Source organism: Ochotona curzoniae, unplaced genomic scaffold (genome assembly GCF_017591425.1).
Source record: "Ochotona curzoniae isolate NIBS_2020 unplaced genomic scaffold, NIBS_Ocur_1.0 scaffold_2587, whole genome shotgun sequence".
Taxonomy (NCBI): domain Eukaryota; kingdom Metazoa; phylum Chordata; class Mammalia; order Lagomorpha; family Ochotonidae; genus Ochotona; species Ochotona curzoniae.
In genome coordinates this window covers 14,457,184-14,479,980 of record NW_024467096.1, presented here as the reverse complement: position 1 = coordinate 14,479,980, position 22,797 = coordinate 14,457,184, and the positions used below count along the sequence as shown (strand labels likewise).

Sequence of the window (22,797 nt, the reverse complement as noted above, 5' to 3'; positions counted from 1 at the left end):
GTATTATTTTTTTCAGAAATATAAGCTAAATGAAAAAAGTCTTCTGATTGTTTTCTATGGTTGATATAAGGGGAGTCTCCTAAAGGAAAATAAGGACCCTGACTTAAATGATGAAGGGAGAAAAGGCCTCAGAGTCCTCATTGATGGTTCTAGATGGTACAATGTTACATAATTATACTAGAAAAAAAACATGCCATATTGACACGCTTCCTTTACCAGAGCTGCCCTAGCCCAGCTTCATTTACCCAGAGCTATTGCAGCTGAGTCATTCACCTATTCCATTCCAGGCATGCTTTTTCCATGACCAAATCAGAAATACATACTGTGGGGAAGAATTTTGTTCACATATGCAATGCAACTTATTTTTAGAAATCTAACAAGTTATATAACTCCAACCCAGTACATACTAAAACATTAACAGAAGGACTCAAAATATTCCTAAACAGGACTTATTTGTCTGCAAATAATTTCAAAATGAAAATACTAAAACCAGAAAGTACAGCACTGGACTCCTGAACAGGGTGGTTACTGACTCATTTACAATTCTTCTCATAGAAATATCATTTCCTGGAGCTGGCACCATGGCCTCGTGATGCTGCATTGCCCCATCCGGACACCAGTTCATGTCCCAGCTACTCCAATCCAGATCAGCTTCCTGGTAATGATCCTGGAAAAGCAGCAGAAAATGACCCAAATGCTTGGGTCCCTGCACCCACATGTGAGACCTGGAAGAAGCTCCTGGCTTCAGACCAGCCCAGCTCCAGTCATTGCAGCCATTTGGGGAATGAACCAGATATTGGAAAATCTCTCTCTCTCTCATTCTCCCTTTGTAACTGCTTTTCAAAAAACAAAAAGTATCATTTACTAAAATCACACCTCAAATAAAAGAATAGTTCATAAAAGTTTATGGAAAAATGGAATGAAAACATAGTTTAGCTTGGTGCAAAAATTTCTGAAATCCATGCATAGGTTTTTCTTGTGTAAAATACCTTAATATCTCTAAGATAAATCCATGGGATGTTCCTCAGTCCCAAAACAAAAATTGCTAAATGAGCTCAGGAAAAATAATTTGCTTTAATATAAAATCAGAGTAATATTACATATTATACAATTTTGTCACTATACTTTGCTTGAAATTGTTCACTTTTTTTTTTTTTAAGATTTATTTTATTTTTACTGGAAAGGCGGATATACAGAGAGCAGAGACAGAGAGGAAGATCTTCCGTCCGATGATTCACTCCCCAAGTGAGCCCGACGGCCAATGCTATACCGATCCGAAGCCAGGAGCCTCTTCGGGGTCTCCCACGCGGGTGCAGGTTCCCAAAGCTTTGGGCCATCCTCGACTGCTTTACCGGGCCACAGGCAGGGAGCTGGATGGGAAGCGGGGCTGCCGGGATTAGAACCGGTGCCCATATGGGATCCTGGGCATGCAAGGCGAGGGGACCTTAACCACTGCGCCACCGCGCCGGGCCCTGTTCACTTGTTTTTAAAGCTTTTTTTTTTCTCATTTATTTGAAAGCGTTATGAGAGGGAATGAATGAAAGGCAAAGATCTTGCACCTCTGGGTCATTCCCCAAATGGTTACAACAATGGAGGCTGTACCAGTTTGAGGCCAGGCACCTGGAACTCCATCTGGGTTTCTATGTGGGTGTACGGGCCCAAGCACTTGGAGTGTCTTCTGTTGTCTTCCCCAGGAGTCAGATAGAAAGTAGAACAGCTGGGACTTGAACTAGAGTCTACACAGGATGCTAGTGTTGCAAGAGGCATCTTAAACCACTGCAGTACAAAACTGGTCCCTGGTTTGCCTTTTTCGAAACTTTCTAGTTCATTTTTGTACATTAGAATAAGAAGATAAAAGCACAGAAGCTAATACTTAAAACATTCAGTCCCCAAAACTTAAAAATCACATCATTGTTATCTAACAATGAAAGCGATTAGTACATTAGTAGGTTCTGCCTTCAGTTGGTTATACTGAAGATCCTATTGGCAACCAAACAGCTGTTGATTGAGTCTGATGTTCTCATGAGACTGTTAACTAGATAAAATAGCTATTTCTTTAAAAAAAATACTTATTTATTTGAAAGGAAGAGTGACAGAGAGAGAGAGAATTACAGATCTTCCTTCCATTCATTCCCAATGTGCCTGTAATAGCCAAGGCCAGGTCAGGCAAAATGCCAAAAGGAGCAGCCTGGTCTCCCAAACAGGTGGCATCAGCCCAGTTATTTGGGTTGCCCTTTGTTGCATGAGTATAAAGCAGCATGAGTATAAAGCTGGAATGGCAGCGGAAGTGGGACTACAACGCCCACCCCTAGTTACTGCCTGAGCTCAGAAAAAGACTTAACTGGTTATTACAGATGATCACGGCACTAACAACAAAATGACAGTGAAGATGATGGACTAAGATGAAGAGAATGCTGGATATTCTTAATTTTCATAGTATTACTCTATTTCACACAGTAATTCCTTAAAGTAAAAATTCTGACTTTCTGTTATTATGAAATAAACATTATTTGTTGCTCCTAGCGTTAAGTCTCATCTGCTTCTAGGAAAGCATGATAAATTATTGGTATATTGGTAACATGTTACTAAAACAATCCATTTTTAATCATAAGCTTGAGAAAACATCAAATTCTCTGATTTCTGTGAAAGATGATTTTAACCATGCATACAAGAATATCTTAAACTAACAGATAAGCAATAATTATTGGATCTATTTATAATTAATGCCTGATACATCAAAGATAGAATAGCCTAAATAACTTTCATGAACAAAAGGAGTTGGGAAGTGACCCTGGATAATGAGAATAACTACATACACACACACCACACACATACTAGTGAACTAGTGAGCAGGTCTGTCTCTCTGCCTCTCAAATTAAAAACCAAAAATAAACAGACAAAAGGTGCAAAAAAAGTTTGCATTCTACACATGATTTTTTTTTCCATAACATGTATTTCCCATGAACTTTTGGAAAACCCCATATCTAAAGAATGTAGAGAATATTTATAGATACCTGTATACACAATCACACACCTATGCAAAGAATATTTCTAAAGCAAATTTTAAGAACTGAAAACAGGGGTATGTTTTGGGGAGGAGAACTCTCTCAAGGTCAAAAAAGAGAGATTATCATAATATATACTTTTTATGTAAGAACAATAAAACAGTAAATTAATAGAAAAATGGTAAGCCAAATATAAAAATAGAATAAAATGATTTGGCTTTATGAGCTATGCCACCACAACTCTCGCCTCTGGAATATAATTGTTTAGAGAAACTAGAATAAAAATTCAGAACACAGGAGCAGGTGTAGTGAAGCAGACAAAACCACCACCTGAGACACTGGTATCCCATATGAGCAGTGACTCCACGCTCAGCTGTTCCACTTCCAACACAGCTTCCTGCTAATGCGCCTGGGAAAACTATGGAAGATCATTCAAGTGCCTGGGCCTTGTGGGAGAAAGAGAGGAACTTTCTGGCTCCTGGCTTTATAGCCTGACCCAGCCTTCAAACTGCAGCCATTTGAGGAATGAAGATTTCAGCAGATGTAAGGTCTCTCTCCCTCTCTCTGTGACAAGAAGTATTTTTATTTATCTATCTTATTACTTATTTATCTTTCTAATAAATAACTTAAAAGTGTTTTAAAAGTTTTTTTGAAAGGCAGATTTATATAGAGAGAAGGAGAGCCAGAGAAGAGGTCTTCCATCCACTGGTTCACTCCCCAAATGGCCGCAATGGCCAGAGTTGCGCCAGCTGAATGTCAGGAGCCTGGAGCTTCTTCTTCTTCCAGGTCTTTTTTGGGTGCAGGAGCATAAGGACCTGGACGATCTTTTGTTGCTTTCCCAGTTACACTGGCAGGGAGCTGGATCAGAATTGAAGCAACTAGAACTCAAACTGGCACCTATATGGGATGATGCACTGTAGGCAAAAGTTTAACCTACTAAGCCATGGTGCTGGATCCCCCAGTTTTTTAAAAATCACAATCATAATCATTATCAAAAGTTCAGAACACGGCATTTTAGCCCTTCATCTGCTTCTACCTAGCTTTGTGACCAAATACAAGTCATGCCATTTTACTGCCATAAAAAAACAAAGGGATTTATTAATTCCTATAAAAATACATTTATAATTCCCTTGATTTTTCTAATTTATTTCAAATGAAGACTGCCTTGTTTTTATGGCAATTAGGTTCTTACATTTGTTATATACTAACATTATTAGAGATAAAAGAAAGTATTGAAAGAGACAAGTAATTACTTGCTGATTCCTACCTCAAAAGGATAAACTGCCCTAAGTCTTGGTTATCTATACTGTTCAATGCAGTGTGCCAAAGGCAGTACTTTTTCCACTAATGTGACAATCTACCACACGCAGACAATCTTCTAGAAGACATGTGTCCAGTTTAATGACATCCATGTTTTCACTAAGGAACCTTATTTGGTAGGCAGGCCAGTCCTCTCAAAATGAAAATTAGTATCTATAAAGGTAAAGATTTCTTTCCAGAGAAGAATGATGGTAGGGAACAACGTGGTTTGGGACACGATATAAAATCAGCAACACCAGAATCAAACTACCAAGCAATTGATGTTTAAAAGTGTGCTATTTGGACTGGACCGAGAAACATGGACATACACGTATAGGCCTGGACCAGAAATGCAAATTAGACGTGCTGCAGAATCAGAATTGGAGTGTCAGACAGTACTATGGATGTGCACTCTCAGGGATGGTAGAGCAAATATGGTCATTAACATGCATGGATCAGGACACGGTGCGAACAGACAAGCCCATCACAAACAGGGAAGTGACTTTCCTTGATGAAGAGGGTTGGAAGGCTAGTGTTTAGCCATGACACACAGAAGCAATTCAAACAGTGCTAAGGCAAAACAACCTTATTTAAATCGATTACCTTTTGCTTCTCTATGGTATTCTTAGATCCAAATATGGATGTGTCAGCTGAACTTTTTTTTTTTAAAGATTTATTTATTTTTATTGACAAATCAGATATACAGGGAGGAGGACAGAGAGGAAGATCTTCTGTCTGATAATGCACTCCCCAAGTGACCACAACGGCCAGTACTGTGCCGATCTGAAGCCAGGAGCCAGGAGCCTCTTCCGGGTCTCCCATGTGAGTGCAGGGTCCCAAGGCTTTAGGCTGTCCTTGACTGCTTTCCCAGGCCACAAGTAGGGAGCTGGATGGGAAGTGGAGCTGCCGGGATTAGAACTGGCGCCCATATGGGATCCTAGGGTGTTCAAGGCGAGGACTTTAACCGTTAGGCCATCGCGCCGGGCCCAACTGAACTTTTTTTTGACCCTAATATGTTTTCAATGCTAATATTAAAACCTTAGAAGCAAATTTACAATATGTGGCGAGGCCTAAGGAAAAAGGCTAAATAAAAATAAGGAAAAGAGGAAATGAGGAATGTTAAGGCCATGAGTAAAAGAATATTTAGGGCAGCTGTATTTAGCACAGTATCAAGATTTTTACAGAATGCCATTTAATTACTAATATTCAAAAGGTACTAAGGTGAAGAGGCAGTGTGCCCACTAGTTAGGGCATGGCCTTTTTAGCTGGAACATCTAGGTTCTGGGTTCTTGCTTTACTAATACGAGGTTCCTGCTGTGAGCCTCAGTTGGCTTTAAATAACTTCATTAACCTGCAGGGCTATTCTGAGTATTAAATGAATACATACACACAGCACACAGAGCAGTTCCTGGACATAGGTTTTGCTGTCATTATTACGGAACGATAGTTGGAAAGATAATGCTTATTTAACAAAATTAATTTATTAAATTAGAATAATTATAAACTAAGCTTTGAAAAAACTAACACATAGATATTGAAATGCAACAGCCTACTATTATTTTTTTTAAATATATTATTAATATAAACCATCTGATGGCCCACATTATTTCAAACCACAGTGATGGGCAAGTATTTCCCTCCTAATCGGTAAAAGTATAGCATAAATTTAAAATGTATTGTTTATTTTCTTCATGAGAGTGTAATAATATATACATACAGTATTTCCAATCCTTACAATAATCTTACATCATATGTGGCTGAATGCTTATTTTATACATGAGGAACTTGATACCTGGGGAAGTTAAAGTTCCTAGCCCAGGTCACGGAAACAATTTGCTGTGTGGAGTCAGATTCTAAACCCCACCTGACTGTGAAATCAGTATTCTTTTTTTTTTTTTTTAAAGATTTATTTTTATTATTTTTTCCATTGGAAAGGCGGATATACAGAGAGGAGAGACAGAGAGGAAGATCTTCCGTCCGATGATTCACTCTCCAAGTGAGCCCAACGGGCCGATGCTATGCCGATCCGAAGCCAGGAGCCTCTTCCGGGTCTCCCACGCGGGTGCAGGTTCCCAAAGCTTTGGGCCGTCCTCTACTGCTTTCCCAGGCCACAGGCAGGGAGCTGGAAGGGAAGCAGGGCTGCCGGGATTAGAACCGGCGCCCATATGGGATCCCGGGCATGCAAGGCGAGGACCTTTAACCACTTGCGCCACCGCGCCGGGCCCGAAATCAGTATTCTTAACATATCAGAGGCTCACATGGAATTTTTTAAAAGTAGCATAATGCTGGAGCAGTATTTAAAAAAACCCCAAAATAAGAATACATATTTGGTGTTACTTCCGGCAGCACATCTCAACATATCCCTAACTGATGCTGCCACAAAAAATGTGAGTCCTGGAATGGACTTTTTTTTGCTTTTAAAAATTTTTTTATTTGCTTTTTTTATTTGACTTTTTCATTGCTTTTTTTATTTGACTTTCTTTCCCTCTGTTCCTAGCTCACAAAGCTCTTTTTTCAACTTGCTCAGCTGAATTTATATGCACTATATATATACACACACACACACACACACATATTGAAATCTACACAACATGGGCCTGGCAAGGTAGCCTAGCGACTAAAGTCCTAACCTTGCACACGCAGGGATCCCACTTGGGCACTAGTTCTAATTCCAGAGGCCCCGCTTCCCATCCAGCTCCCTGCTTGTGGCCTGGGAAGGAAGTCGAGGATGGCCCAAAGCCTGGCAGTCCTGCACCACATGGGAGAGCCGGAAGAGGCTCCTGGCTCCTGGCTTTGGATAGGCTCAGCTCCGGCCGTGGTGATCACTTGGGGAATAAATCATCAGTCAGAAGATCTTCTCTGTCCCTCCTCCTCTCTGTATATCTGCCTTTCCAGTTAAAATAAATGTCTTAAAAAAAAAAAAAAAAGAAAAGCACACAACATGCGTTTTTGCCATCTAAGAGGTATGCAGGCATAAACTGAGAATAGCAGTATGGACAGAGCTCTGAATATTACCTGGCACAGGACAAACAGTAAAGAAATATTGGTTGACATGAGAAATATATTAACTTTATAGCTGAGGGATTAGAAGATCACACTTTAATCAGGAGTTAACTTTTCTATCAATAATGGTAAAACAACCAGATAAGCTGCGCTTCCTAACATGATAAAATGCAATGTACACATTACATAGGACTAACACTAGCCACAAATATTTAATTGGTATTCAGCAAGCTGAAACTTGTGGAGTGGACTTCCAGTTTCCAGCAAGCATAAATGAAACTATAAGGAAGCAACCAGACCAGTCCAGAAGATGAATTATTTTTGTGAAGAACTTTCCCTTCAACAAGTCAGAATTATGAAAAAGCAAATGATTCTGAATAAAAGAGTTCATGAAAAAACAAACAAGAAATAGTGAATGAGTCTGGACTGAATTCAAGTTCATTCAAGGAACAGACAATTGCAAAATGATTTGAAAGTGGACTGGTTATTAGATAATATGTATTAGACCATGTATTAGATATTAATATTAAGTGTGACAATGTTATTTTGTCTGTTACTTCTTAAAGATGCACAAATAGAAAGTAAAAATTTGAAAATATTAAAAATATATACATAACATTTTAAAAAGAAATATGAATAAATGAAAGAGAAAAGTCTGAGCTGGAGGTAAAAGTCTAGAAGGCAATAGCATGAATTAAAAGTGAGAATAGATGAGATGATTTACCTAGGAAAGAATATAAGGCAGGACAAAGAGATGTTGAACACTTCAAAGATTGGATTTAGGAGTAAGAATCATCAAAATTAAGTAACAGCTGCTGGATAACTGGGACAACAAGAATTGCATTCCAAAAGCCAAGAGAAGAAGGAGCTTGAAGACAGAGAAAGTAACTAACAATACCAAACCCTAAAGAGAGATCAAACTGGATATGACTAAGAAGTTGGCAAGGAGTTCAGAGGAGTGGAGAAGCCAGAGTGAGTTGAGGTTGAAGAAGTGGAGATACCACTCCTTTCACAAAGGAGGATGGAATTTCTCCAAGAGAACCTGTATGGATACTCTGTGCTGATAATGAAATCTGTACTACTTAATGGTAACATGCAGTAGCGCATAAGTGAAAGTAAAGGACAAGTGATGGGAGAGTTGCAAAAGAAAGGAGTCTCTCTGTAGCCTTCAAGTAATACCTGCATAAAATAAGTTTCTGCCATTATATTCATAATAGCCTACAATAATCATATTTTATTCATCTTCTAAAGAGGGTAATATTAATCCTATACATAAATGTATTTTTCAGTGTGAAATGAATTGGTTCTCTCAAAAATCAAGTGTAAAATACATCCATTATCCCCTTCTCTTGCTTATTATTCAGCTTCCTATTTGAAGCACTAGATGGATTCCTGCCACCTATATGGCAGGCCAAATAGGCCTTCACTTTTGGAAGTCACATAATTAAATAAATTATGTCTTTAAAGGAGTGATGGGACACTTAAACTGCAATCTAATTTCATTCAAGTCATGACTTTATAAATAAGGTTAGTAATAAATGACTTACTCTAACTTTATAACCTATAACCAACCCTTGGCCTGTAGTTTAATCCTATGAGATATACAGGGTGGATATTATTAGCCCCATATGATCTCAGAACATTCTGTCTTCTACAAGGGGATTCTGATTGGAAAAATGTCCTCCCCCCTTGAGGAGCACTAACGGATTTAGAAAAGTTACAGAAGACCTAAAAATCAATTAGTCTGGAAACTGTCTACCTTTCTTGGATTTTTGTGTTCTTTCAAAGATTTATTTACTGAATCTGGAAGGCAGAGTAACGGATAGTTGGAAAGGCTATCTTCCGCAGGTTCACTTCCCAAATGGCAGTGCCAGGATTCGGTCAGGCTGGAGCCAGGAACTCAAGCTAGATCTCCTTTGTGGGTGACAGGAGGCTAAGTCCCTGGGCCATCACCTGCTTCCTGTCAGGAGCATTAGCAGGCAGATGGACAGGAAGCCAACAGGGGCAGAATCAATTCCAGGCACTCCTGTGTGGTAAAGGGCATCGTAAGCACCAGCTTATTTGTTGTATCACAGCACCCGCCCCTAGCATTCTTAGTAATTTCAGGAACCTTGATCTTTCAACACTATTAAATCTAGCCCTCAGGCCTTGATGGATTACATAAAAAACATGAATACACTTATAAAATAAGATTTTATGTTTTCTGGCCTTTTAAAAATGACTAGGAGTGAAACTTCTTACTTTCTAAAAGAAGATGTAATTATGTATTCTAAAGGCAGATTTACATACAGAAGGAGAAGGAAAAGAGCGGGATATCTTCTATTTGCTGGTTTACTCCTAGAATGGCCACAAGCTGGAGCTGGGCTGGTCCAAAGCCTGGAACCAGAACTTCTCCCAGGTCTCCCATGTAGGTGCAGCAGCCTAAGTACTTGGGCTATCTTCTACTGCTTTTCCAGATCATTAGAAGGGAGCTGGATTAGAAGCAGTTTAGCCAGGACTCAAACTAGTACCCATTTGGGATGCTAGTGCCATAAGTGGAGGCACTAACTATGCCGCGCCAGCTTCCTATTTCTTTCTTTTAAAAAGATTACCTTTCGGGCCCGGCGCGATGGTGCAGTGCTTAAGGTCGTCGCCTTGCACGCCCGGGATCCCATATGGACGCCGGTTCTAATCCCAGCAGCCCCGCTTCCCTTCCAGCTCCCTGCCTGTGGCCTGGGAAAGCAGTTGAGGATGGCCCAAAGCTTTGGGACCCTGCACCCGTGTGGGAGACCCGGAAGAGTCTCCTGGCTTCGGATCGGCATAGCATCGGCTGTTGTGCTCACTTGGGGAGTGAATCATCAGACAGAAGATCTTCCTCTCTGTCTCTCCTCTCTGTATATCTGCCTTTCCAATAAAAATAAAATAAATCTTAAAAAAAAAGATTACCTTTAACTAGTTAGGTAACTTTGAAGCCAAAATAAACTATCCTGCTAATAAAAAGAAATACTGTGGGGTTTTTGGGGTGGTAATTTATCCAACATTATATCTAATTTACAAAAAGTTCAGCCTTTCAAGTATTCAAATTTTCTTAAAGTAGGTCAGACTTACAATATGTAAATAATAACTAATAATTATTAAGCATTTTATATGTATCATATTATGTTGGGTGCTTAAAAGATTTTTGATGGTTTCAATAGCAAAACCAGTAAACACTATTTATCATCATTTTCATTTTGCATGAGAAATTTTAAATCTTGCTAGATCCAAACTAGCATATATATTTTGCAAACAAGTAATTTCACAATATCACAAATTTTATTAACATTCCATAAGAACACTACTCAAAATCAAAGCAGGGGAGCAAGAGTTTGGCCTAGCTGCTAAGATCACCACATCCCACATAGAAACATCCAGATTTGATTCCTGGTCCAGTAGCCCTGACCACTGTAGGCATCTGGGGAGTGAATAGATTAATAGGAGCCTTCTCTCTGCCTCCCTCCCTGTCTCTCAAATAAATGAAAAATGGTTTACAAACCCCTAAAAAGGTGGTTTGTGACTTATACTACAGTAAATCTGTTTTTAAAAAGTGGAGATAGGGGCCTAGGGCAACAGCCTAGTGGCTAAAATTCTCACTTTGTATGTGCCAGGGTCCCAAATGGGTGCTGATTTGTATATCAGCTACTCCACTTCCTCTCATCTCCCTGCTGGTGGCACAAGAAAGCAGTCAAAGACTGCCCAGGGCTTTGTGACTCTGCACCCATGTGGGAGACCTGGAAAAAGCTCCTGGCTCCTGGCTTCAGATCAGTTCAGTTTTGGCCATTGCGGCCACTTTGGGAGTGAACCAGCAGATGGAAGATTTTTCTGTCTCTCCTCTCTGTATATCTGACTTTCCAATAAGAATTAATAAATGTTAAAAAAATGGATGTGGTATGGGAAAATTATTAAAATAAGATTAGCCTCATAACAATATGAAGATTGAACACTACTAAAATGCACAATTAAAATGGTTAAGATGATACATTCATGTTGCATGTTTATTTGCTATAATCTTTACAAAATCCCAATAATCATACAAGCAGTTAGCAAAATATTGAAAAGATTCTTTGTGTAACATTTTCTGTAACAGGCATTTCTTCCTTATCCACAATAATGTATATTAATAGTACTCCTTTATTCCACTTAATAAAAGCATGCAGATTATTTTCCAGTTTAGAAATTAAGATGTGTTTTATATAAACAATTATAAAAAAGAAAAAACAGCACAATACTTAAATTCTACTTCTAAACAAAATTTATCAACTTTTCTGTAGTTACAATTCTCAAATATTATCTCAAAGTCAAGAAAAATTTATTAGAAATATGTTGAGAAATGTATAGTTTTAAAGATCCTCTGTAGCACCCCATAGCTCCTAGTCTTCCCTAGGCAAGACATTCTAACCATTTATATAAAAAAGTACAGTGAGAGAAACAGAGAGAGTTTTCCATTCACTGGTTTACTTCTCAAGTGGCCATAACAATCAGGGCTAGGCCAAAGCCAGGAACTAAGAATTCCACCCAGGTCTCCCTCAAGGGTGACTGGACCCCATGTAGTACTTGGGCCATCACCCATTGCCTTTGTAGAGGCATGATCAGAAAGATGGATTGGAAGCCAAGCAGAACTGATACTCTGATAAGGGATGAAAGTATCAGAAACAGTGCCTTAATCTGCTACAACACTTTCCAAAAAAGTAAATCCTAAGTTATAAAAAGCCACATAACGAGTATACACACAGCTGACTACAAAAAAATATATTTTAAAAAATTTCATTATATTTTTTAACTCTTCTCACCTGCGTGGTCTAGTCCTTGGGGACATCATTTCATTCCCAAGTATGTGGTACCGTCTTGCTTCATGCAATAACTGATAACACTCTGGAGAATTCTGGATCAATTGGTCCACCTCAACTGTTTGAACAAAATAGTTGGGATGCAACAGAGGAAGTCTCACGTGTGTCAGTAGCTCATGCAGCAGTGGTCTTCTCAGATCAACAGCACGATAGACCCAACGCATGACGGCTTCAAACACCATCTCTTCTTTACCAATAACGAGTTCATCACTACAAATGTAATCAATAAGTTCATCTTTGTCAAGTTCAAGGAATTCTTCGTGTTGAGACACATCCTCAAAAGTCTGTAACGCAAACGTTTTGCATTTTGTGAAGAGTGTCTTGAGAGAGTGGGTATCAGCAAAGCGCTGGATTCCTAAGCAATTACAAGGATCAAGTTGCTCCTCCAAGAATTTGGCACATGCATCCCGGAGAACACTGATCTGAAAGAGGCTTGATGTTTCAAAGAGATACTGCACATTTTCTGTGGTGATCTTCACCTTTCCAGTATAAACATACTGCAAAAAACATTCCATTGCTTCAGCTAAAATCCCATTGATTTCAACCAACATTTCTCGGCTTTCTCTGTGGTCATTACAAAACATAGCTCGGAAGTAGCTACTACAGGCGGACAGAACAGCTCGATGGCATGGAAATTCTCTCCCTTCCACACAAATGATAACATCTGTGAATAAGCGGCTGTCTCGGAATTCATTAAATATTTGCAGTATATTTTCTGCATGGGATGATCCTGAAGAGAAGTCAAAAAACTCATGACCTGTCAGAGATTTAGGGTCCATTTCAAAAACTTTACGCTTTGTTGCTGGGGAATCACGCATCCCAAGATCCTCTCTGTTTAGTCTGCGTCCCAATATTAGGACCATTGTTACATCAGTTGACTATATAATTGCTGAGAAATGACTGTTAGGAGTCTTCTTTATGCAGCTAAAAGGAAAAAAAAACCACCAAAACATTTCAATATGTAAAAAAGTTAGGATTCAAATTACATAATTTTATTTTTATGTAAACACTGCAACAAAACCATATACTATATCTCATAGAGTGCTAACTCAAATTTGCATTTCCACAATTAGAATATCAGGAGTAATCCTCAAGAGAACTTCAGCTCCCCAGCAGAAAAGATATTATGGATATTGTGGATTAGATTGCTGATAATTCTCTCTCACCTGATATTATGTCAGAATGGTGAAATAATTTGACTCCAGTCAGAATGCAAGTATTATTATCTCATTTTAAAAATATTTATCTATTTGACAAGCAGTTAGCAGAGAGATCCACTACTCATCTGGCCACAATGGCCAAGCCTAGGCCAAACTGAAGCCAGGAGTCAGGAACTCCATCTGGATTTCCCACATGGGTAGCAGGGGGAGATTCGGGCCCAAACACTAGGGCCACTTAGCACTGCTTTCCTAGGTGCAGGGGGCTGCCTAGCAAGTGGAGCAGTGAGTATTTTAATTGGTGCTCCAATTTGGGTGCTGGCTTTGCAGGGAGTAGCCTAACCTGCTGTGCCAGAACACTAGCACACTATAACAGTGACTATCTTAATACAATCTTACTAGAAAGAAATTTAGCTACAGCCATCAACTGCAACAGCCTTTAAAAATATGGGGCTAGGCATCTGGCTTAATGGTTGGCAAAGTGATTCCATAGTGGACTGGCTGGCTTCAATGTCTGCCTCTGCTTCCTAACTCTGTCTTCCTGCTGTTGTGCATCATGGGAAGCAATGGTGATGGCAAGTGGTGGAGTTCCTGCTCTCAGCCTTGACCAAAGCCTACCTATTGCAGGGATTTGGACAGTATTCTGGAACATGAGGGCTTTTTGTCTTTCAAATAAAAACATAAAAGTTAATCTTTACATGTACATTGTTGGGCCACCAAATCCCTCCTAGCAATCTAAGGAAATAAACAGGAATTCATGGGAAGACTTACCTACAGAGGTATTCAATACTACACTAATCGAAAACAATGTAAATGCCCTACAACAGGAGATTAGTTAAACCACTGTACATTTTCAGTATGGAACAGCCTATGCAGCCATTTACAAATATGCAGCCTATTTAATGACATGGGCAATTATTAACCAGACAGTAAGTGAAGAAAGATCCCAAAGTATATGCTAACAAAAATGACATATCAATGCATCTAGAAATAGATAATAAAAGGAAAACAGAAAAAGTAATTTATCTCCTCCAGTTTCCCCAAATCTTAATACATGAATATACAAGACTCCATTTTAAATACGTTGAACATTTTAAAATATGTAATACTTAGGCTTTGCTCCCTTTTACCATTTAGAATCATCTCAACCCCCTGCAGGAAGGATGACGAATGACAGACTGAGGCACTTAGATAACAGCAATCAGTTCTCTTTCGTGTCTTTTGAAGGGGGTTTGTCTACTCTTCTTCCACTTCCCCAGAAGCTGTACATGACCTAAATATTCTCCTCTTCCTGCAATACCCACACCCCACAGGAGCATTGGTTTGAGGTCTAATTGCTCCATTTGCTATCCAGCTCCCTGCTGGATCTGGGAAAAAGTTTCATCTGGGAAAGCAGCAGATGATGACCCAAGTACATGGGCTCCTGCCACCCACATGGGAGACCCAGATGGAATTCCGGGGTCCTGCCTTCCACCTTGCCTAGCTCTAGCTGTTGCAACTATCTGGGGAGTAAACCAGCCAGTGGAAGACCTCTATCACTCCGCCTTTATTTCTTTAAAAAAAAAATCAGTCAATTTATTTGAAAGTCAGAGTTACAAACAGAGAGGACAGGGAGGGAAGTTTATTCCCCAAATGGTCACTAAAGCCAGAGCTGAACCATGCTAAGGCAAGCAGCTTTACCCAGGTCTCCCATAGTTGTGGTGTGGCAGGTGTCCAAACACTGGGACCTTTTTTTTTTTTTTTTTTGCTGCTTTTCCCACATCATTAGCATAGAGCTGGATGGGAAGTGGAGTAGTTAGGACATGAACCAGCACCGAAACGGGATGTTCCCATTGCAAGCAATGGTTTTAACTTGCTATGCTCACAATGCCAGCCCTGGGTCACTTTGTCTTTCAAAATAAATAAATAAGTCTTTAAAATACATATATAAGCAAATATAATTGTGACACAAAACATTCATACAAAGATAAATAACCATATAAAGCAGCACAGACAGTATGTAACACTGGTATAGATTGCAATGTTCCACTTTAAAAGTACATTTTTCTTTTAAACCTCATAAGATACTTTGGCACATAATTTACCTGAGGTCTAGGTGATGCTTTTTTTTTTTTTTTTTTTTTTTTGCAGAGAGATAAGTTTATTTGAGAAGTGACCAGGTGAATGGGGAGAAGAGGGAAGGGGAAAGAATTTTCCGTTAGAAATGCAGGAAGTGGTGTGCCTTTCAAAAGCAGAGAGGGAGAGACACCCTAGGTAATGATTTTACTACAGCAACACAGCACTTTAATTTCTAGGTAGATGACTTAGTGGATTCAAGCGAGGTTAGACTGACATGCCAATGACTGACTGCAAAAGTTTCCTCTGAGCTGGAAATGCTAATATCCTCCTCGATTTCTCCTTTGTCCTTTTAGGAACTTTATTTTTTGAACTACGCACAGACTTGAAAAGAATGACCTTCCTTAAGAGATTCTTCAGGTCAATGGTACTCTAGGATTTATTTCCAACTGTGTAACTCACAAATGTTGTAAACCTGGATTTTGATTGCTGTGTTAAATTTGGAATTACATGTTTCTGGTCTATGTCCCTCCAAGAAAGTACAGAAAACCTATTTTACTATCTTCAAACTGCAGAATAACACAGAGAAACTAAGGCTCCTAGAAAGGAACATAAAGGAACAGCATATATTGTATTTAGTACCAAATGATTGTGACAGTGCCTGCCTTTGTGATCTTAAGGATAGAATTGTTCCTTGATACACTAATCGGCTAAAGTGACTCCTGGTTAACGAAAAGAAAACAGCTTAAATTACCTACTACCAATGTATAGATAGTTTATAAATATTATAAATGTACCTTTTTAACATTTGCTTGATTAAAGCCTCAGTCAAAATATTTGTGTTAATTTCCACACCTAAAAGAAATGGAGAATAGCAACATACAAATCAGACACTAATCACTTCCTCAGAGTTGGCATTTTTATTAGTATATTGAATAAATGTTCACTAAACTCTAGTTTCTCACTAGACTTTCATTTTTTACATGGAAAAACCATTAATAAATAAATAACACTTCTTTAGCAAATAATTTTATGCTATTTTACAAATTAGCTTCCTTATGTACTGACTTTCTTACTTGACAATTTTCTCATGCAGTAAAATTTCTTGAGTAAGAGTAAATAAATACTCATGTCAACAGCAAGATAAAGGTGGCTCAGAGATGAAGTGTATCCTGGAATAATTCTACACTGGCTATTTGAAGAATGTCCTGAACTGATGTTTCACTGAAACTTGGGGCCTTAGGGTAATTCTAAGACTTGGTTTACCAGTATTACAACAACAACAACAACAAGCCCAGTTTACTCAGTATATATCATATAACTGTGGAATCAATTAGAGAAAATCCTAAACAATTCTGGATACTTTGAAAAATAATCCATTTTTAAAAATCTTTTGTTCTCTAGATTTTCTGTATGGAATCTGTAAGCTTATGAAATAACTATATTCTTTTATCTTTTATCATATAAATACATATTTCTTTTGCATTGTTGAGTTTTATAGAGTTCATGCCAATAGAAATCAACTCATTCTGCACAATTCCTTTTTTTGGTGGAAAGAGAGAAGAAGAATGTGTAACAGAAAATATCAGAGCCTTGAGCTGTGCACAGAATAGCAACAGTATTTAAACACAAGTGATTCTGGTTTCTGGCCCAGATAACTATAAATAGAACTTGTAAATTCTTAACAAGTTTCAGGCAAATCCAGAAGTTTGGTCCCAAACTCAGGTACAAACTACTTTTTTTTTTTTAACATGAATGTACACAAATATCTCTATATTCAGACTGTGTTGTAAGGAGAGTACTATCTTATATTTCCTAACTTTGAAATGTCAGTGTAACTTACATATATCATTGCAACTTGGCAAAGTTAGGGCATTTTCAGTCCAAGCTAACTGAATGTTTTTCACAGTGGGATAAGCTCCTGAATCAATGCAAGGAAAGTCAACTCAAGAAACATTTCCAGAGAGCCCAGTCTGTGCTGGGCACTGGGGGGCAAACAGTGGGTTCAGATTCAAATTTAAGATTCTGCAGGGTTGGATGAGATCAGATTAAACTCCAAGGCTGACATTATAATAGATTCAAATTCTCAACATTTCTTCCACAAAAAACCCACACAGGTGCAAACTGCAATAAAGCTTCTCATAGTACATTTGGTCTAGAATTACATTTTGCAAATATCAAAGGAGATTGGGCAAGGTGTTTCAAACTGGGCTAGTTCTGGCAGGTTTTTAAAGCAATACATACCAACCTAATAGCTAAGGCAAGGGACAGATGAGGTCAGGGTACAAAGTCTGGAGGAGATATACAAAATTAGAATCCGTCTACCACATAACTATACTGTAGCAAGTGTGCATTATTCCTTCAGGATGCAGGGATTCTACACAAGAAGGTGATGATCAGCCTTACAGTTAGTATGGGGGGCTTTGAAAGATTAATCCATAGCAGAAAACAAAAGAAGCCAATAAAGTACTGACTAGCATGGTCCCTGCAACTTGTAGAAGTGATGGACACATGCTATGTAACACACCACACAATTTTCTCGAATTTAACCTTGAGTGAAGAACAACCCAGCAAGGACAAGAATAGTTAACCAAGAAGAGGTGTGTTATTCGAAAGTAGCTCAAAAGAAGGAAAGCCAGAAAATAATTGCAACATAGTAAATTTATTTTTAAAATAACCAGAAATTTACATTTTACAGGCAACTATGCCAAACCAAGCAGATGCTATGCTATTTGGATCCTATTGTCTCAGAGTAATTTATTTGATCACTTTTACAATATTACAAATTTACTTGGTAGTATTTGTCTGGAGCAACGCTTCCTGATTTTACATACATAATACTTAAGTCTAGTCTTCAAGTTATTTTAAACATTTCTAACTTCTAATTCGAAGTACCACGATCATATTTACCCACCATATCAGAAGCAAATTAAAAACCCTGAGTTTCCCTGGTTACAATGACAGAAGCTAGTGACTATCTTACGTTTCCTAGACCTTCAGACAGGCAACACAGTCCATGACTTTGATGACAGAAACAGAAATGAAAGAGGTATTAGGTGGTGAAAATTCCAGGAGCTTAAACAATGTGCCAAATAGTGTGGTTCTAAAAATAAAAAGAACACTATTTCCTCCTAAGTTACAAGAAAAACATTCAAATTTTTCCACAATGCATGTCTCCCTCACCTTAAAACTCACCCCTATTGATTCTTTCCAACCCCTCAAGGAGGAAGAAAAAAAGAATGGTTACTCATTACAAGCATCAAGCTGCACTCCTTAGTCATGTTTCTCCCTACACTTGGCATGTCAAACGTAATGCCCTTTGGCTTTAACCTGCTAACATGTACTTTCCTATCAGTATTTACTGTAATATGTTAACCTATAGATGGGCCCAGCATGGTAGCCTAGTGGTTAAAGTCCTTGCCTTGCATGCACTGGGTTTCCATACAGGTTCTGGTTCGTATCCCAGCCAGCTCCCTGCTTGTGGCCTGGGAAAGCAGTGGAGCATGGGTCAAAGCCTTAGGACCCTGTACCAACATGGGAGACCTGGAAGAAGCTCCGGACTCCTAGCTTCGGATTGGCTCAGCTTCAACCACTGCAGCAACTTGGGGAGTGACTCAGTGGACAGAAGATCTTTCTGTCTCTGTCATTCCTTCTCTCTGTAAATCTGACTTTGCAATAGAAATAAATAAAATCTTAAGAAAAAGACCTACAGATAAACATCCATGTTTTCTGTTAGCTTCATTGTTTTTGTTTCTTTTACTTCAATTTAGTTCAATCTCCCACTGTACCACTAGGTGCTCAGTCACTTAAACAAGTTTGGGATCCAGTGTTCTAAATGACTTCCCTATGTATCAAAGCATTTGTAAGTCAGTGATTTTCATTTACTCTAAGATATCCACAAATCGTTTGCAGGAATAACTTTTTGAAAGCCAAAATAAAGATTACAGCCTAATCACTTTTACAATATTAATTTTAGTTGTCTTTAAGATATGCCAAATTCTGGAAAATTACAGCTCTTGAGTAATGATGAATTTAAGCAGATTGACAAATTCTTCAATTTAGTAAAGTTAGTTTAGGGAATGGATATTCGGCCTAGCTGTTTGTTATGTGTCCATCCCACATTAGAGAACCTGAGGTTGGAGTCCCAGCTCTTGACTATGGGCTGTTGCAGACAAAGGAGATGGCTTGGGTAACTGGGTTCCTGTCATCCACAAAGGGAAGTACTACTATTGTAGGCTTCAGTTTTGGGGTCCTAGCATTGTGGAAAGCTGGTGAGTGAACCATGATAGGAACATGCGTACTCCCTTCATCTCTCAAACAATACTGCCTTTGAAAATAAAGTTAGTTCAGGTGCTGTGCTTTTACACTGGTACCTTTAAAATATGAACAGTTGTCAAACAGCCTCACACCTAACAACAGAAATAAAATCACACAAAATGTATCCTTCATGTTTGTCTCCATGAGGGCATTTTATTCAGAGTCTCTATACTTGAAGAAAGCTGTCCCAAATTTCTAGGTGAAAATATAGGCAAAAGTCCATGTGGTCATTTATTTGATAAACAGCAGTATTTATTTTTCACAGGCTTCCCCTTTGGGCTTTAATGAAAAGGCAGAAAAACAAGGAAGCTCAAAAAAAAAAAAAAAAAACCTAAAAAAAAAAAAAAACCCCCAAAAAAAACCTGACTGAAAAAGCATTAAGGTTTCAACAACTTGGACAACAGCCAGGGAAGCTTAAATTAGAGCCCACAGTCAGCCAGTCAGCCTTAACCCAGAATATTCTCAGAGACTAAGTCACAGGCTTTGAATAAAGGGGCCTTCATTGAGGGACAGTTTTAATGGTTAACAAGGTGAGACAGTGCTATTTGGTGCTTATCGGCCAATTTAGTGACCTCTACACAACTGGGGAAGCAGTTCTGCTCATTACTGGGCTATGTTCATTCTCCATTTGAATTTTTAAAACATATTAAGATTGCATAACCAATAAGAACTGTTCATAAATTCCTGCTTGACCCAGAGAAGCTCAAAATTGTTCCTACAAAAATACATTGGGTCTTCACGGAGTTCCTATGGACTCACAGGGGGAAAAAAAAAACCTGATAAATCCCAAGTACCCAATTAACTCAGGTAAGGAAAATCACTTTCACCATCCTATGACTAAACAATGACTGGTCTTAGGGTTTTGATTACTGCCACCTTAATTTACAATTTAAAAACACAACTGCAATTCACTTATAATAAAAGTTCTGAATTGCCACATCGATTCTAGTAGAATCCTCCAAACAAGGGAAGTGTGTGAGCTGGACTCCTCCAGACAAGGAAAGGACTCATCAAAGCCGTGGTACAGAGGAATCTTTAATACTTGGAAAACTTTCTTCCAACTTAAAAAAAAAAAAAAATTAGAGCTCCATCCAAGTCTAAGCTTTAGCCCCTAACAGGCAGATGTCAAACCCATTTTACAAAGCTCATGGAAGCCAATCCCTTAGCTGGCAGACCCAAATAGTCCTAAACTGGCAAATCCCAAGACGTGATTTTTAAAACTAGGCATTAAAATCCACCACAATTAATTGTCTAGTCACCGCCTGGGGTGGGCATGAGGGCCTCCCATAAACCTGGTGTCACGGTCCCTAGTTGGCCTCCTAACACCTCGGTGGATCGGACCGGCAAGAATCAACACGCAAGAGGAGAATTTCCTCTGCACAAGCAAATAATGCGACACAAGTCAAAGACTACAGATCTTCCGGGGCGTCGGAGGACAGGCACAGCCTACGGCCTCCGAGCAGTCCAGTTCAACCCTCCTCCGCGGGATCCGGCCAAAGCCACGGCTCAGGCCGACCCCCGAGACCCCGGCTAGGCCGGCGCGTCCTCCAGATCACCTTCAAGGGGGCTGGAGGCCCGGCAGCAGGCAGGACCACCCAGCATGGACACGGCCGCCAGTCACAGCCCAGAGCTGGCCCGTCGAGCCCGCCCAAGAGCCGCCGAGGGCGCCCAATCCCGGACGCGTTCACAGTCTGCCCCGAGGTGTCCAGAAGTCGGAGGAGAGGGGGGCGGGGACAAGACAGACTAAATTAAGAAACCAGGCTCTGGAGTGGAGGGAAGGTGGGGAGGTTAGGCGGGGACTCGGCCCGCGGAACGCCCGCTCCCCCGCCTGCCCCGCTCCCCCGGGACGGCCGTGGCAGGCAAGGCTCCCGGCGCGGGGCCCGTCGCGTTCGTGGTAAACAAAGGCTCGCTGGGGGCGGGGGTAACGGTCAGGTGACAGCGCCGAGCACATTTCGCAATCACTTAACGGGGCTGCTCTGGCTCCTGGCCTGGGGGACCCCCGGTGACCCCGTCATGCCCCCGTCCTGTCACTCCCCGACAGGAACTACGGGTAGCCCCCACCAAACGGAAAGGGTGGGTTGGTCTCTGTCGCGCTCCGACGTATCCAGAGATAAAATGCCCCGTCCGCAGCGCATCAGCTCAAGCAGGACCGTCTCCCCAGCCCCCCAGCTTACCCCCAGACTCCCCGGAGACGGAGGTGACCGCACCTGCTGGCCCCCACCCTCCCCACCCCCAGCCCGGCGGCCACCCCGCCCCAACCCGCCCCTGGCAAGGCCGCGGTTCCGGGCCCGCAAGTGCCAGGAGGCGGGGGTGCCCTCCCTCAGGACTGCCGCCACCTAGCCGGGGCTGAGGACCCCTCCAAGCGAGCCCCGGAGTTCCCTGGCTTCCCCACATGGCCCTGCCGCCCCCCGCCGCAGCCTGTCCTCAGATCCCCTTCTCCCGCTGCGAGAGGCCGGCGGCCGCGGGCTTCTCTCCCCACAGACACCCTCCTGGGGCTGTGGGCACCCGGCCGCCTCGCCGCCCCCGAGAGCCCAGGATCTGGCCGGTTCCTCGCCTTTCGGCTGGTCCCGGTGCTGTCATCCCCGGGTACCTCTCGGCTAAGGCTGCAAGAAGCGGCCGGCAGCGGCGGTGGCAGCGGCGAGCCCCGCGGTCCCTCAAGCAGCCGGCGGCGCAGCGTTTTCTCCAGCGCCGGCGTCTCCTTGCAGCCAACAGTCTCCAGCCGCAGCTCACAACAAAGGAAACATGTGACCGACCGGGCCAAAACACCGAGCGTCAGCGACCGAGGCCAATCGGGCGGGCGCCCCTCGCCCAGGGGCACTCTGGGAGACGTAGTTCCCGCTGCCCCGAGGCCAGGTCACCTGGGCTGCCCGCTGTAGGGACGGATGTGTCCGAGTGTGACAGGGCCACTATCGAAGGCTGCTGACTGGAAGATGTTAGGTAAACGCACCCTATGCGAGGGCCCAAGCGAGAAAACCCGGGGCGTGCGCCCGCTTGCCACCTCCACGTTCGGAGGCGCAAGCACGTGAGCAGGAACTTGTGGAACCCTAGAAGTTGGAATGAGGCTTAGAGAGCTTTTTATTTGGTCCTTTCTGTGAT

The 22,797-nt window shown here is 41.0% G+C and overlaps 1 protein-coding gene across 6 annotated transcripts in view; it reads right to left on the bottom strand.

Moving 5' to 3' along the window:
* Positions 1 to 22,480, bottom strand: part of KLHL24 (kelch like family member 24) — a 38,105-nt gene extending 15,625 nt beyond the window's left edge. The window contains exons 1-3 of one of the 6 annotated variants that reach the window (XM_041003007.1): positions 22,245 to 22,480; positions 16,182 to 16,239; positions 12,116 to 13,096 (exon numbers count right to left, since the gene is read on the bottom strand). In XM_041003007.1, coding sequence (XP_040858941.1) covers positions 12,116 to 13,035 — 920 coding nt within the window. In that variant the 5' untranslated portion in view covers positions 13,036 to 13,096; positions 16,182 to 16,239; positions 22,245 to 22,480. Of the gene's footprint in view, positions 1 to 12,115; positions 13,097 to 16,181; positions 18,799 to 22,244 lie in introns of those variants that run through there. The other 5 variants (XM_041003005.1, XM_041003006.1, XM_041003008.1 and 2 more) reach the window with 5 other exon arrangements.
* Between the last annotated feature and the right edge of the window lie 317 nt (positions 22,481 to 22,797).